Genomic DNA, 16,436 nt, shown 5'->3' with positions numbered 1-16,436 from the left:
CCTCAATTAAAAATCCAATTTCTCATATCATGGCACTGTCTTGGGCTTTAACAGTTAGAATTTCTCTTTCAGGCTTTTCTAGGACAGTAGGGCTCATCCATCGAAGGGATGAGACTGGGTCATAGGAGTGACAGCTGTGAACAAGAACAGGCTGATACCCACTTCTTCGTCATAGTTAGGGTTCAGGTGCTAAAAACCTCACTGCTCACATTCTGTTGGGCATTGACAGCTGTCAGCAGCCCTCATTTTAATTTTTTATATTGTACTGCAGTACCAGAGCACTGGTGTTAGTATGCTAAATTTCATAACAATAGAAAATGGCCTGGTTTAATTTTACATACAATCTACAGCTGCATTAACCCCTTAATCGCCACGGACGTAATGGTTACGTCTGTGGCTGCGCCTCTCAGGCGCCACGGACATAACCATTACGTTCATGTACCGGCCCTCAGGGGAAGTGCTAGCGCTCCCCCGAGGGCTGCCTCCCCCACCCCCACAGGTCAGGGTTGGAAAGGGAATCACTTCCCCTTCCACCCCAACCACCCCCAGACCCACCCCCGCCTCCCTGTGGCGTCTGACCTCATCAGAGGCCTGCCCTTCCGCGCTGGAAGCTGATCGGAAGAGAAATGCTTTTGCATTTCTCTTCGGATCACTGGAGGGGCTGAGAAAGGCATAAAAGGAGAGGAAAGGCCTTTCCTCTCCTTTCATGTCTCTCTCAGCATTTCTGCTGCCCGATCACGATGCGATCGGGCAGCAGAAATGCCCACTATACACCAGGGAATTTTTTTTAGTATTGTAATTGTCATGAGGGGAGCAGCCCCTTCAGCAAGGGCGGCTCCCCAGGGGGCCAAATCCCTTTTAGGACATTTCTGCCTCCCCCCTGGGGGCAGAAAACCACTAGACGACAGGGATACATTTTTTGTTTGTTTATTTATTTATTTTTTTAATGTGTGGGGAGCAACCCCTTAGGCAAGGGTCGATCCCTGGAGAGGCCTAATTAATTTTTAGGCCATTTTTTACCCTCCGGGGGCACATCAACCTAATATAATTAGGCCTATCTAGGGGCAGAAACCACTAGACACCAGGGATTTCTTTTTAATTATACTTACGCATAAGGGGAGCCAAATTATTTTTAGCCCGTTTGTGCAGGAATCCACAAAATTCACAAAATTCCTACCACCCAACCTTGCCATGGTTAACCCAACATTGTCTCATCTATACCAATAAAAATTCTGCTGCACTTGTCAGCCTAAAAATGTTTTTTTCAAACTACCCTTTTGGACCCGCTTTGGATCCCCCTCAATTTCGACATGTTTTTGGCTCTTCCCTGTATGTGGGGAAAAATGTAATTTGTTTAGCTAAATTTGAGGTTTGCTGAGGATTCTGGTGGGTAAGAAAACATTGGGGGATCCACGCAAGTCACACCTCCCTGGACTCCCTCGGGTGTCTAGTGTTCAGAAATGTCTGGGTTTGGTAGGTTTCTCTAGATGGCTGCTGAGAACAGGACCAAAAACGCAGGTCTTTGGGAAAATGTGATGTGTCCTCGTGTTTTGGGGCATTTCCTGTCGCAGGCTCTAGGCCTACCTGCACAAAGGAGGTACCATTTTTATCGGGAGTCTTGGGGGATCGCTGGGTGGGTCGAAGGAACTTTGTGGCTCCTCTCTGATTCCAGAACTTTCTGTCACCGAAATGTGAGGAAAAAGTGTTTTTAGGGCCATATTTTGAGGTTTGCAAAGGACTCTGGGTAACAGAACCTGGTGAGAGCCCCACAAGTCATCCCATATTGGATTCCCCTAGGTGTCTAGCTTTCAAAAATACGCAGGTTTGGTAGGTTTCCCAAGGTGCCGGCTGAGCTAGAGGCCAAAATCTACAGCTAGGCACTTTGCAAAAAACACGTCATATATCAATGTAAAACTGTGATGTGTCCATGTTGCATTTCCTGTCGCGAGCATTAGGCCTACCCTCGCAAGTGAGGTACCATTTTTACGGGGAGACTTGGGGGAACACAGAATAGCAAAACAAGTGTTATTGCCCCTTGTCTTTCTCGACATTTTTTCCTTCCAAATGTAATATAGTGTGTAAAAAATATGTCTTTTTGAGAAATGCCCTGCAATTCACATGCTAGTATGGGCACCCCGGAATTCAGAGATGTGCAAATAACCACTGCTTCTCAACACCTTATCTTGTGCCCATTTGGGAAATACAAAGGTTTTCTTGATACCTATCTTTCACAAGTTGCAGCTCATTTATTGGTTCTGGGTACCTAGGGTTCTTGATGAACCTACAAGCCCTATATATCCCCACAACCAGAAGAGTCCAGCAGACGTAGCGGTATATTGCTTTAAAAAATCTGACATTGCAGGCAAAAGTTACAGAGTAAGACTTGGAGAAAAATGGCTGTTTTTTTCACCTCAATTTCAATATTTCTTTATTTCAGCTTTTGTGTTCTGTAGGAAACCCTTGTTTCCTACACAAGTTACCCACTGCTGAATTCAGACTTTTGTCTACTTTTCAGAAATGTTTAGTTTTCTGGGATCCAGCATTGTTTTCACACCCATTTCTATCACTAACTGGAAGGTGGCTAAAAGCACAAAAAAATAGTAAAAATGGGGTATGTCCTAGTAAAATGCCAATATTGTGTTGAAAAATTGTTTTTTTTTCTGATTCAAGTCTGCCTGTTACTGAAAGCTGGGAAGATGATGATTTTAGCACCGCATACCCTTCGTTGATGCCATTTTCAGGGGAAAAAAACACAATCCTTCTTCTGCAACCCCTTTTCCCCTTTTTTTTTAAAAAACAAAAACGAAATTTTCGCTGTATTTTGGCTAATTTCTTAGTCGCCTTCAGGGGAACCCACAAAGTCTGGGTACCTCTAGAATCCCTAGGATGTTGGGAAAAAGGATGCAAATTTGGCGTGGGTAGTTTATGTGGACAAAAAGTTATGAAGGCCTAAGCGCGAACTGCCCCAAATAGCCAAAAAAAGGCTTGGCACCTGAGGTGAAAAGGCCTGGCAGCGAAGGGGTTAAACAGAATAGACAAATGACAAAAGGGGAGAGATGTTAGGAAGATAAAGATGGAGAGAAGACTTTGCACTGAGAAGAGTTATGTATATAGTCTCTTTAGGACTGCAAAAATAAAATTACACATAAACCAGACATGTGAAGACGTATGATTAATCGCTAACAAAGTGAATGAACCGGGGTGCTTTCAGTTTACATCTAAACAGAAGCAAATTTCCGAGAGGTGTTCTACAAGCAGAGAAAAATGTTAAGATTTGGCTCAGGCAAAACTGAATTTCCACGTTTCTAGAGCCGGATTATTTTTCCTTTACAGTGTTTGCTTCCCTCCACAGATCTTCAGGGACAAGGCAAGGTAAGAGGGTGTTTACGACTGATGGCTTTCGAGATGATGCAGACCAATTTGGGCTTCAGCACAAGGGTGATGTGATCAATATATTTCTTCGCAGATCCTAGTCTTACAGCATTTAGGGGTGACAGTATGATTTTGGGAGCCTCATCCCAGCTGCAATTCCATTGTCAAGCGGTACTCTTTTACCCGTTATGGCTATTGCTTTTGTTTATGATCCAAAATTGCAGGGAGTGCAATTAATAGCAGGGACACCATTATTAGAGAGCACTTATGGCTGCTAGCCTCATTTACCAGAGAGCAAAGACTTGAAACCAGCAATCAGGCATCCCTTTTGCTAAGCTATTAATTTCAATTCGTTTGCATACTTTAATAGCCATAATTTAAAGTCTAAATTTGAACTTACTCGTTAAGAAGTACAATGATTCTCTTTCAAAGTAGTTAAGTGTTAAAAAAAGAATCACTTTCAGTAATGGAAATTATCCTGCATCATGAAACTGTAACATTGATAACTATAATAATAACAGTGACCTACATCTATCTATGTGCTTTCCTGGAAATATGAAATATGCCACTGGCATTTATCATTTGTAATCGTTACCCTGTAATTTTGCAGTGATGGATGTTTGAAAAATGTCACCACCTGCAGATCGCTGCCAAAAGATTATAAATTACTGAATCAGCACTCCACAGTTTCAGAACTCCGTTCTCGTATTTCTGCTTCAATAATTACTTTCCACTCATGCCCTTCCCCAGTTCCAGATCACAGTTACTTATGTTCCACTCGAAAGATCATTACAGCCTCGTCCACACGTTCTACAGGCCAGTAACCCCATTCCTAGACGCCCTCCTCCCCTACCCCCGCCATCTCCGCTTTCAGAGCAGGACAAGACCATTAGCGAAGAGAAAAACAGAAGGGTCTGCAGACATACCCCCATCAGCCGCCTCAATAATGCATGTGGAATTAAAGGAGAGGGGTGGAACGGAGGACCAGACGGAAAGGAAAAAGATGTGGATGAAACAGACAAATCTGTTCACAGGTTAGGAAATGAGAGAGCATGAAAGGAAGTCACCAGATGGGTAGCAGTACAAATGGATCGATAAATAGCAAAGCAAAGACATAAACAGATGATTGCTGCCCTCTACTGGCTCCTCTCAAGTTTTGCAAATTCCACAAGATACACCAGTAACCATACATATGCACCTGTCTAAAACAAAATACTTCCACTTGTGTCTCTTATATCTGCAGCTACCAATGCGGCACATTCCCCGTAAGACACAACCTCACACACGCAAAACAGCACACACTGACAGCTTAAAGCGTGGAGCCATTGGGGAAAAAAAGACATTCTGAAATGAAAATAGTTGTATCGCAGCATACTTTACTGTGAGTCCATATATCAACGTAGTGATGCTTTGCATAAAGTTTGCGTAGACAGCAGTTCCTTTATCCACGGTTTATTTTGCTGTAGTACATTCTTTAATATGTCCTGGCCTGAAAGCATTACACCATTCTCACAGCCAGCAAACACCTGTTTCATCACTACAAATTACTTTTTCAAGGCTAAAGTGTGGTACAGTACAAGCCTGTAGGGTGATCAGGAAGTGAAAACAACAAATGTTTCATGCGTAGAGGGATAGTACTAAACTTAGTTGCTGGAAATGGCCCTTTTTGCAGGGTTATCCCCAAACCTTTTGCCTTCTTCCTCCTATTTTTTCAGGTCTGTTTTTGCTGGTTTATTGTCTCTGCCCACTTTACCACTGCTAATTAGTGCTAAAGGGCAAGTGCTCCCTATAGACATTGTACTGTTGATTGGTTTATCCATGACTGGCATATTTGATTTACTGGTAAGTCCCTAGTACAGTGCACTAGAGGTACCCAGGGCCTGTAAATCAAATGCTATTAGTGGGCCTGCAGCACTGGTTGTGCCACCCACATTAGTTGCCCTGTAACCATGGCTCAGACCGGCCACTGCAGTGTATGTGTGTGCCAATTCGACTTGGCAAGTGTACCCACTTGCCTGGCCTAAACCTTCCCTTTTACTACATGTCAGGCACCCCTAAGGTAGGCCCTATGTAGCCCCAGGGGCAGGGTGCAGTGTATGTTTAAGGTAGGACATATATACTAGTGTGTTTTATATGTACTAACAGTGAAATACTGCCAAATTCGTTTTTCACTGTGCAAGGCCTATCCCTCTCATAGGCTAATATGGGGGCTGCCTTTAAATATTCTTAAAGTGCAGATTCTCCTTGAGAGCAGATAAAAATGTGGAGTTAAGGGTCTCTGAACTCACAATGTAAAAATACATCTTTTATTGAAGTTGGTTTTTTAATTGTCTGTTTGAAAATGCCACCTTAGAAAGTATGCATTTTCTTGTTTAAACCATTCTGTGACTCTGCCTGTTTGTGGATTCCCAGTCTGGGTCAGTTTGACAGTTGGGCTGTTCACACCTTGTGACGGGCTGGAACCAGTTCGCCCGCACATGGCTCTCACTTGTGCTGACTCTGCCCCTGTTACTCCGAAGCTTCCTGGTTCCTCTGCCCGTGATTGTTCGGTAGATCCGCAGTGGTGGGACACCAGAAGGTCAAATGTGCCGCTGTCAGCACTTGCGGCGTTCAGAGGTTGGAAGGAGGAAGCGGGTGACACAACCACTGCCGAGAACCAGCCAGCGGAGGAAGACGAGGAGCGGAGCCCACCAGTGAACCAGCATCGAGGGTATCATCCGGGTATCGGAGGAGGAACCGGAAGACGTTTTCCAGACAACCCTGTTCCAGGCGACAGGGAGGACGAAACGCAGCATCCCGCCGCGCTTCAGGAGAAGCGTGGCCATTCAGGTGCGTGGGACTACGTCCCTGAATGAGTGCAAGTACAAAAGAGATAAAGGAATGGAGTGAGAAGCTAGGGGAAAGAGGGAAAAAAGGTAACACAGGGAGAAGGGAGGGGGACGGACAAACACTGAGAAAACATAAATGCACGAGCACTGGGGGGGAACAGGAAGGGGTGAGAGAGAGAGAAACGAACAAGGACAAGGGAGAGATACAAAACCCTTACCTTCGGGCACCATAGACCACCGTCACCTCTAAGGGGCCAGCCAAAAACCTGAGCACAAGAACGGTTGAGCGCTGGAAGGAAAATACAAAGACAGAAAGAGTAGGAATTAGACCACTAAGAAACAGAAGGAAAAAGCATGTACTAACCTGGGCTAATGTGAGAAATGTAGCCTTGTCAAGAACAGTAAGACAGGGACCACAAAGATCATATAAGGAAACAAAAGAGATACTAGAATCACGGTCACTTACAGCTATAATTCCCTTCTCTCCACATGCGCTTCCCGGGGAACGACCTGTGAACAAGAGAGACAGAAAGAGACGAGTAAAGACCAAACCTCAAGAACATCCCACCACCTAAAACCCAGCAACGCAAGACTAAAACAAACTTACCTGCTTTACGCCACATTCAATATCTTCAATAAAATTCCTTTGTTTTTAAGACTATAACGCAGTCTGGAGTGATTCCTCCACACCCACACGGTTACACACCTTTTCTCTAGACAGTGACACAAAAGGGGGCGGGGTCTAGCCTGCATATCCTTATGAGTCATCTGAGCTAGAGGAGAGGGAGGAGTGGTCGTCACACTTGAAAGGACCGTGCCTGCCGTCACACAATGCAGTCTCAGACCCCCTGGTGTGTGTCTGGGGCCTGGCCTGGACAAGGAAGAATCTTGCAAACACTTGAGACTTTGCTTTGAAGTTTGCCAACTTTAAAGGCATAACACGGTATAAGAAGAAGACCCAGACTTTTAGAATCTTTCCGGAATCAAGAGGAACCTCTGCCAAGGAGAAGAGCTGAAGAGCCAGAGGAGTACTGTCCCTTTGCTGTGTTGCTTTGCTGGACTGGCCTGCAGTTGCTGCTTCTTCCTTAAAAGAGTGCCATGGGTGAACTTTGCTGTGTGTCCTGCTTGAGGAAGTTCTCCAAGGGCTTGGAGTAGAGCTTGCCTCCTGTTGTAAGTCTCAGGGACACCAAAGACTTCAGTTTCCTCGACCTGCAGCACTGGGAACTGTGTGTTTTGTGCTGTTCAGGGGGAGAAACCACTGCGACGCCACTGGCCTGCACCGTGACCTACCAACGCCACATGGAGTCGCATTGCCCCGCTTTGCACCGTGACCCTGGTCTCACCGACGCCATTATCAGACGACTTCACTGAGCCGCTGCTAGCACCGTGACCTGTGGGCCCCGCACTCCGACATCGCCTGCTTACACTGCAGCCTTGGCCTCCCCGACGACGGCGCTCCTGCTGACACCGGCGCCGCTGCCTGAACCGTGGCCTGTGGACACCACTCGTGAGGAGCACGAAGCCCCAAACCGTCTCGCACTGCAACCCCGGTCCACCGACGCCAGCACCATCAACTCCGGTGTTGTCACCAGGCATTCCTGCCTGCACCGTGGCCGGTGGACACTGCTCGTGAGGGTCGCGAAGCACCGTCCCATTCCACACCGCTGGCTTGGGCCTACCGACGACAGCGCTTCCGCAACAACGCTGCCTGAACCGTGACCTGTGGACACCGCATGTTGTACCACCCCACTTCACACGGCAGCCCTTGCCTCACCGATGCCACTGGATGCTGTCACCAAGCGGCTGCCTACACCGTGACATGTGGGCACCGCACATTGCATCGTCCCGCTTCGCACCGCAGCCCCGACATCATCCACGCCAGCGCTCCTGACTTCATCAGCCCAGAGTTCGATCCGCAAGGCGTGTGACTTCAAGGGCCCGGCGACTCCTGCACAAACTCTGGAACTGACACTGCGACGTCTGCGACGCCGCTCTCCGAGCTCACCGCGAAGATCACAACGCCCTACAAATCCAAGGTACTGTTTGTGTGTCTTCCCGACACCGTAGCTGGTCCGCGACGCCGCGGCCAGCCTGAACTGTTAGTTTTGTCGCTCTCCGTGCCGTGATCACCCCAAGTGGAGCTATTGACTTCAAGGAACTGTATTTTTAAGATAAATCTTACAAAATTCATATCTTTATTACTGTATGTTGGATTTTTATCGTTTTAGTCTTGTTTTTTACACAGATAAATATTGGCTATTTTTTTCTAAAACTGGTGTGGTGTCCTTTTGTAGTGTTTTCACTTATTACTGTGTGTTATGTGCAAATACTTTACACATTGCTTCTGAGATAAGCCTGACTGCTCGTGCCAAGCTACCAAGGTGGTGAGCAGGTATCTCCCTTATCCTGAGTAGCGTGTGGGTTCCTACTTGGACAGGGTGTAAACCGACTGCCAGCTAGAGCCCCCATTTCTAACACTAGCTGTCAGCGGTGAGGATAGGACTTGCATTTGCACTTGACCCACAGTTTTCTAACATTAGTATAGCATAATCATAGCCCATATCATAACATAGTGCTGGCCCTCTGTGTTGAGATATAGCAGTACGAAAGAAGTGCTTATTTTGCACTTATTCACATACTTAGAGCTACCATGTACATACTTCAGCCCTGATATTTGTTCAAAGGGAGGTACGATCAATATATTACCACTACCCTCTGTTTAGTTAAATAAATTCCACCCAGCAAGCAGTGTGTACAAGAGCAGCTTGAGGGGCAGCAAACTTTGGAGAACTCTCCCTCCTGCCCCTGACCCCCCCCACCCAACCCCACACACTGTTTGGGTGTAGTGGTACAGTCAGAGGAACCGCAAGGCTCTATTGGGGGACAGTCACATGAGGGAGTGGCCAGTTAGTTACTGACAACTACCTCCCACCCTGCTTACAAAGGGAGTTGGGGGTGGTGTAGGGGGCAGGTTGGTACCAACGGATCAGGTATGCAGGGAGGGTCAGAGTTTTATAGGGGTTGTCACTGATGAGCAAGTGCTTTGGCTGTGTTACTGGAGGTTTAAGCTCAAAAACAGTTTAAAAAGTTGGGGGGAAGTGGGGGCACACAGCTCCAAGGGGGAGGCTGGGGGGAAGAGGAAAGGTTGCCATTTCTGTCAGAAAAGTATTAAGAGTTTATGCACAATGGTGTTTGGAAGGTCTGTTCGGATGGTTATTTAGGGGTGACAAAAAATGTGGTTAGAGATATTATGACATTTAGTGAGGTTATGTTTCAGTCTGTAAGAGCTAGGGATGATGCTGTGGTATGCGCACCAGATTCACTAAAGCAGGCTTTTCCACATACGTAGGAGTTGAGAACTTTGTGACTGCACCATCTCGTCCAATATGTCTGTGCAGGTCACCTCTTATGTCTCGCACCTTCACACATTCCAGAAGGGCACTGCCACTGATATACCATGAGTTAGGGACTTAACAACAAATGTTGATGAGTGATTAGAGGTGGGGGAGCCAACAACTTAACAGGGGGAGCAGTGCCAGAGGTGAGACTAGAGTCAGCTCTAATTCTAAGAGCCTGTTCATGAGCAAATTCTTGAAAATATTTGGCAAAAAAGATCATTTTAGAAAATGATAGTGTCGCACAAAGAGAATTTCATGCAGAAGCATTTCACACCTTACCACATCAGATTTTTTTTATAAGTATTTATTAAAAGTTAAAGTTTTTAAACATGAACTGAAGAACAATCCTGCGCCTCCCTTAGGAAAATGCTATTGTTGAACTAAGAGGTGCGTCAGGGGTTATGTATGCCCTATATGTGGTTTAGATTCTTATTATAGGTGGAGAAAAATCAAACACAAGAGATTTTTGTACAGTGCATGCCCCGAATCCATGAATTTGAAGGTGATCTCATATGTGATAATGAACAAATAGGGGGCTTGGTGATATATAGTATTTGCCTAGGATCACACACTTTGGCCAAGCAGGCAAGCCGGGCTTTGTCCCAGACTTTCCAGTTTTACATTGTGCATTCAGCCACTGTTGAGCATCTCTTTCGGATATCAAAGTTTAATGTCCTTAATTCTCGAGACGAGATGAGAGCATAGGTTTCAGCTAGAATCCACATTTTATTTTTGCCTGTTTCACTTGGTGTGAGTCTTGCCTAAGCGCATAAGAACACTTCACAACAGAGACAGTTCAACCCACGGAGAACTGCTAGGATTCACAGGACGCTGACCCAAGGCTGGATTCATACCTGGTTCTCCATGTTACATGGTCAGCAGCTATAGCCACTAGGCCATATTGCCTCCCATGAAAGCTCCGCTCATTTGGGGCTTAAGGGTCCAAGAGGACTGCAAGTTGAGCCACAGTCAGGCATTGGGCTTGTGTTTGGCTCAAGCTTTCAGTGGCTTGCTTGCCACTATGGGTGATGGGATGCATCAGCATGAAAACCGGGCATGGCAGATGATTAAAGGTTTGACTGCACATTAAAACAGGATAGCAAAGAACACACTCCCACCTTTGCTCCAGTACAGTGCTTCCTCATTTCAGAAACTACCATCAGCCATTAAAGAATTGGATGAAACAGACAGAAGACCCACCCATACTCTGTTAGACAAGTGAAGACATGCAGAAGACTTAGCTAACTTGGCCAAATCTAGGGAGGGGGATGATGGTTAAGGAGCCAAGCGTACCGCCCTAGATCTCCGCTTTGCGCCAGCAGCGAACTCCAATTATGCAACTGGCTTACTTTATCAAGCTTACTGAGATCCTCATCCACCCTTTAGTACAGCCCATACTAGAATACGAAATCCAGGACCTGACTTATCAAAGGTTTCTACCCACTGTGTCTAAGTCCTAGTGAACACATACAATATGACAGAGAGGTCTGAGATCAAGCAATTCAAGGCTGTCTTTCATCCTAACTAAGGAAATGCATTTTACAAGTTCCAGCATTATGCTGTTTACTGCAGAAAAATGCTGGTGCAAGCAAGGTGCACAGAATCGTCAAAGGAATACATAGAACATATAGAAGGAGCTCTGGCAACTATACAAATCAAAAAACCAACTGGCTGTGCAATGTGTGTCAAGGGCAATAAAGAAAATGGCACTTCTTGCCGAAGTCCAATAATCAAGACTCCACGAGGGCATTATATCTGGTTATGAGAAACTACCAGTCAACACCCTGTTCAATGACTGGAGTATTTACAGTGGTAAGTTTGAATTTCCATGCTTTGCAAGGCATCATATCTGCTCACCTGTCGTGGACACCAGAGTTAGAACAAGCCAGAGGCACCAATGTAACAATGGGCCAAACCTTCAATACTATGAATAGGAGATCATGTTGTACTCTGAGATGGCCACTCAAACTACAAGTTTTGCATGCCATTTGAAACAACCCAAATGAAGGAAAAAGCCATGAAAGTAACCATGGTAGAAGAGAAAGACAACGACCAGCCCCATTTTAGTGTTCAAGAAGAACCATAGGGTCCTGATAGGTTGACTGGCCTCTCATTAAGACCTAAACCTTGACAGACACCGCCTTGGGGTGCTACAAGCCTGGACCTTACTGGGAGATTTTGCCTTTGGAAAAAAGGATGAGCAGGTCTTCTGCATAGTCACTTTGAAGATCGTTCCATGGTGAGCCACCTGAAGCCAGGTACTTAACCCTTGCCCCTAGAGATACTCTAGTCTGAGGAAAAACCACCCAAGAGGGCAACTTAGGTTCCGGATATTCTTGTTCACCAGACTGAAGGACTTAGGGCCTGATTCAGAGAATGGCAGAGGGTTACACCATCACAATGGTAACGGATACCGCATCCGCAGAAATATAAATACCATTATTCCCTATGGGATTTAGATTTCGGCGACGGGATGTCTGTCACCGTTGTGACAGAGTAACCCATCCACCAATATCTAAATCAGGCCCTTAGAGTAATGCATAGGTACCATGTCCGTTTCTTGTTGGAACTCTTGCTGATGTTGAGGTTGCATATAGTTTGGGAGGGTTTGTATATTTGCAACCACCAGTCTGCCAAGGTCCTGTAAAGCACAGCCTCCTGTAGCATGCCTGCACAAACCCCCCTCCGCATGCACTGTCGGCTGGAGGCATAAGAATGTCAAATATTCTGAGTCCTTCCCACTGTGTGTACCAGCGCTCCTTGCATGTTGCCTCTTCTCTTGCTGTCTAAAAAGTATGTATGAGCACAACACCAGATGGGAGCAAATGAAACACCAACAGCGAACCATTGATGCATGCCAGCCAAGTCCAGGTACCTGAAAGGCACAGGTGCCCGACAACGTGTGGAGCACTTCGGTCACTTCGGAAACAGGGCCCCCATATTGGCCATCCGGCTACCAACAGAGCAGTCTTCCTTGAAATCTATTAACTAGGGAATGCCTCCGTAATGCCAGTATTGTACAAACAGGTGAACAGCACAAATTAGGATCAAAATGTAGCCTGCATACAAAAGGCACACCAGATAACTCCCATGAAGACTTTTTCCGTGAAGTTTTCAGCACGAAAAGAAATATTACTTACCTAATGCACCAGTACCTACCTCACTGGGCCCAGCGGAAGATATCCTTGAGCAGATTTCTCATTATTTTTCGAAGCGAAAATCACAGGAAAGTTTTGAGGAATGATTGGTGCCGTATGAGCTCTCGAGGATGGCCACTTAAAGATTAGCAAGTGACTTTTACATTACTTTCAGACGCCAATAAATGATCTTCGTTAAGTGACGAAAACCACAACAGACTGCAGATGTCCATAAATTATTAAGGCCTAGGCAGACCCAATCAATTTGGACATTAGCGAGGGTCTAGAAATACAGGGTCTCCAAAACAACGTTTGTTTAATTACATGGATGTAATTTTTGTTTGTCTAATCATGTTAATGCCATTTTATATTTATTATATAGGTTTCGTCTTACGCCTCGCACAAAGATTCACACCATCAATGAGTTCACCAATATGCCTATATTTGTAAAAATCGAAAAATGCGCATAAAAGGAATATCTTGTCAATATGATGAAAAAATCCGCATGTTGGAAGCTTAAAGAGTTCAGACCGAATTTAAGGTTAGTGAGGGAGGTATGTATATTGTCATGATCAAATATCAGAACAGAATAGCGTCCTGGGCCGAGGACGCAATAATACCCTTCCCAGTGCTTAATTTGTAAATAAAAACGTGCCGGTGCTCAAAGCTCTCGTCTGAAACACGCGGTTGCTGCAATTAAATGTGCGAGCACGGAATACCGAAGCAGAGTAACCCTAAAGGCATCGCGGGCCTCTTTAATCTATTTACAGACACCCCCTGCACCTCCAGCTCACTCTGGCAGCTTTCTGCTTTCTAACTTTGTGACGTTTTTTCGTTTTTCTCTTCCTCCGTCTTTCCCATATGTGTCTTTTGCTACAAGTGCTCGCAGCAAATGCTTGAGGCAGAAGAATAAGCCCCGGCCCAGAAAAATAAGTGCCGGTGCTCAGCACCGGAAACAAGCACAAATTAAGCACTGACCCTTCCTCTTCCACATTCAGCAATGGAGACCAGCTGCGGCCTGGCAGCCCCTGCCCATTCACGGACATGTGCTGACCTTTATGTTAACCCTTTTGCATTACAGACTTTTAACTGTAAGCAGTTACCCACGATGCTACTGCGTTCTTGAGAATGTATGTTTTTCAACATTGTCAAGGAGGAAAGCCATCACCCCCTCTCTTAAGTAAATGAGTTACAGTAGCATAAAAAAAATAATAATGTTTAGCCTCAGAATAATGTTGATTTGAAAGGAAACGGTCCTACAATGAAACCTAACAAGCAGCTCCACCTAGAGACTTGTAACATCAAATAGAACCCGTGACGTGGAATACCTGGATCACAGAGCTTTTCCTCCAGGTCCTCCTGAGATGTGACATTGTTGGCCTTGGGAGAGTGTATCGTTAGCACAATGGAGCCGGCGCAGCTCAGCAGACACCCTAACTTTCCAAGAATGTTGAGTTTTTCTTTTAGGAGGCACGAGGCTAAAATGGCCCTTCAAAGAAAAAAAAACAAATGCTTATTACCTTTTAACAGAAAACATTCACTATTAATACCGCAGACTCAGAATAACAACATTCAATATAGTTGTTCGATATAGTTTTGTCTTATATATGGATTAGATTAATAAATATGATTTGGTGATCAATACCAACTACACACCAAGAGGGAGAGGTAGAAAATTACACATTCTATTTTATTAGTGGTTAGAAAACATTTGGCAACGAATCCTTGCAGTAAATTACCTTTTTTTAATCTATTCATGACACTTTACACAATATAGCATTTCCACTGTCCTACTCAGTCAACAAAACACCCAAGAAAAGAGGGAATCAAGAAATATATAGTCAGGAAACAAAGGAGCTGAAATATCAACATTTTGCCTGCAGCTTCCGTGGTGAGTATACTGCATCCCCCGTGAGGTGAATGAATGTAACACCACTAATGTACCTCAATACAGTAAAACATGTTTTCTGTTTTTACCAACATATGTGCAGCAAGGTATCAGAGACAAAAATAGATCCTGATCAACATGAGCTGTCCTTGGGTTCTGGTGATCACATATGTATATATATATATATGTATATATATATATATATATATATATATATATATATATATATATATATGAGAAAACAAACTGGTCCTGCTTCTGGCGCGCTCTTTCATGTTGGTGCAGGTGTGAGGAATGGACCATTTCCTCTCATGAATCAAAAAACAAACAGTTGCAAGCAACTTCACCACCGCACTCCAGGAGGAAATTATTTATTTTTATTGCAGTCAGGATTAAATCACCATCCTTCACCACTGACGCGTTTTGACCTACTGGTCTTGATCACATATATATATATATATATAACCTAGTGGTGGTTGCCCCTAGTTAGGACCTAGTTTCTATAGAAAAAACATTTTTTTTGTTTGCCTATATCTTTGGCGCCACTTGACGAATCGTCACAAAATTTTCCAAAAACATTCAACAGTCATGTGAGCTGCTGTCAGGAAAGTTTTGTGGTGATCCATGAAGTGGGAGCTGAGATAAAGGAGGAGTGAAATTTAGAGCATTTCCAATGTTAATTTCCATAGGAAAAATTGAACAGCATTAGCACAGAACCACTGGACGTAATTACACCAAGTTTTGCAGAAAGGTAGCTATTGGTCCAGAAAGAGCCCTTTTTGTTATTTGGTGTAAATCCGTTCAGTCGTTTTAGAGAAATTAAGGAAAATCCAAATTTGTATATCTAGGGACGCAAAGGGTTCATGACCCATCCTCATCTCGTGCTGAGATCTGATTGGCTGGCAACGCTTCAACAAGGAAGTGTCAGCCACGTTGGGACTCGGCTTCAAATGAGCCTCACAAAAAAGTAAAAAATAAAGAAAAGGGGCAATGTTACACACACCCTGACCCCTTAGCTCTCGGGTGGTATCCCAGAGGGATCCTCCCCCCACCCCCCCACCTGCACTAAAAAGCATTTTTTTTTCTTTTTCGCTGAGATTCGTGGAGGATCCGTGAATCGGGCAGGGAAAAAAATGGAGCACGGCCTCCCAACTTAATTTTATTCAAGCCCTCAGGTGGGCCAAGTCTCATTGGCAATGTTCATTTATAACAGGGGTGCTGTCCGACCCCCACCCCTACCTCGGGGGACCACCACCTCCCCAGGACTTATTTAAATCCCCTCAAGGGAGCTGAGGCCAATACTGTAGCACTACAGCACCCTCAGAATGCATTCCAAGAGTGCTGGGCAGGGGTACCCTGCACTGCCCATGCCACTGGAATGGGCAGTGCAGGGGCCCCCCAGTGGCCCCCAGCACTATGTGTCCACCCGCCTTTCCATGGCGAGGTCCCTGCCATGGAAAGGCTGGCAAAAACAAGAGTCATGATCAACATGGTGGCACTGAGTTCAGTGCTGTCATGGCTGACCGCAAGTCGGACCACTGTCAGACCATCGGGAACCATGTTCCCGGCAGTGACGGCGGTCCCCTGGGGGTCTGACCACGGGGTTGTATTGTGGCGATCAGACCGCCTGGAGTGCGGAGGTCTGACCGCCACTGCGAGGCTGGCGGGCCTTGGACTGCCAGATTCATAATAAGGCCCTTAGTGCAGATTTTGGAGGTGTCTCTATATGCTTTGATTGAAATTATAGTAACAGCCCTGTAGGGCTGTGTGGGAGTACATTTTTAGGATGTTTTGAATAATGGCTTGTTCATAG

At 45.3% G+C, this 16,436-nt stretch overlaps 1 protein-coding gene across 1 annotated transcript in view; it reads right to left on the bottom strand.

Moving 5' to 3' along the window:
- The window catches only part of NIPA1 (NIPA magnesium transporter 1), a 155,455-nt gene that overhangs the window by 76,876 nt on the left and 62,143 nt on the right, over positions 1 to 16,436 (bottom strand). The window contains exon 4 of the mRNA XM_069204286.1: positions 14,064 to 14,224. Within this exon, the coding sequence (XP_069060387.1) occupies positions 14,064 to 14,224 (161 nt within the window). The remainder of the gene's footprint in view (positions 1 to 14,063; positions 14,225 to 16,436) is intronic.

The sequence above is a fragment of the Pleurodeles waltl genome, chromosome 8 (assembly GCF_031143425.1).
Source record: "Pleurodeles waltl isolate 20211129_DDA chromosome 8, aPleWal1.hap1.20221129, whole genome shotgun sequence".
Classification (NCBI taxonomy): domain Eukaryota; kingdom Metazoa; phylum Chordata; class Amphibia; order Caudata; family Salamandridae; genus Pleurodeles; species Pleurodeles waltl.
The sequence above is the reverse complement of the archived record's forward strand: the minus strand, read 5'-3'. Positions and strand labels throughout refer to the sequence as shown.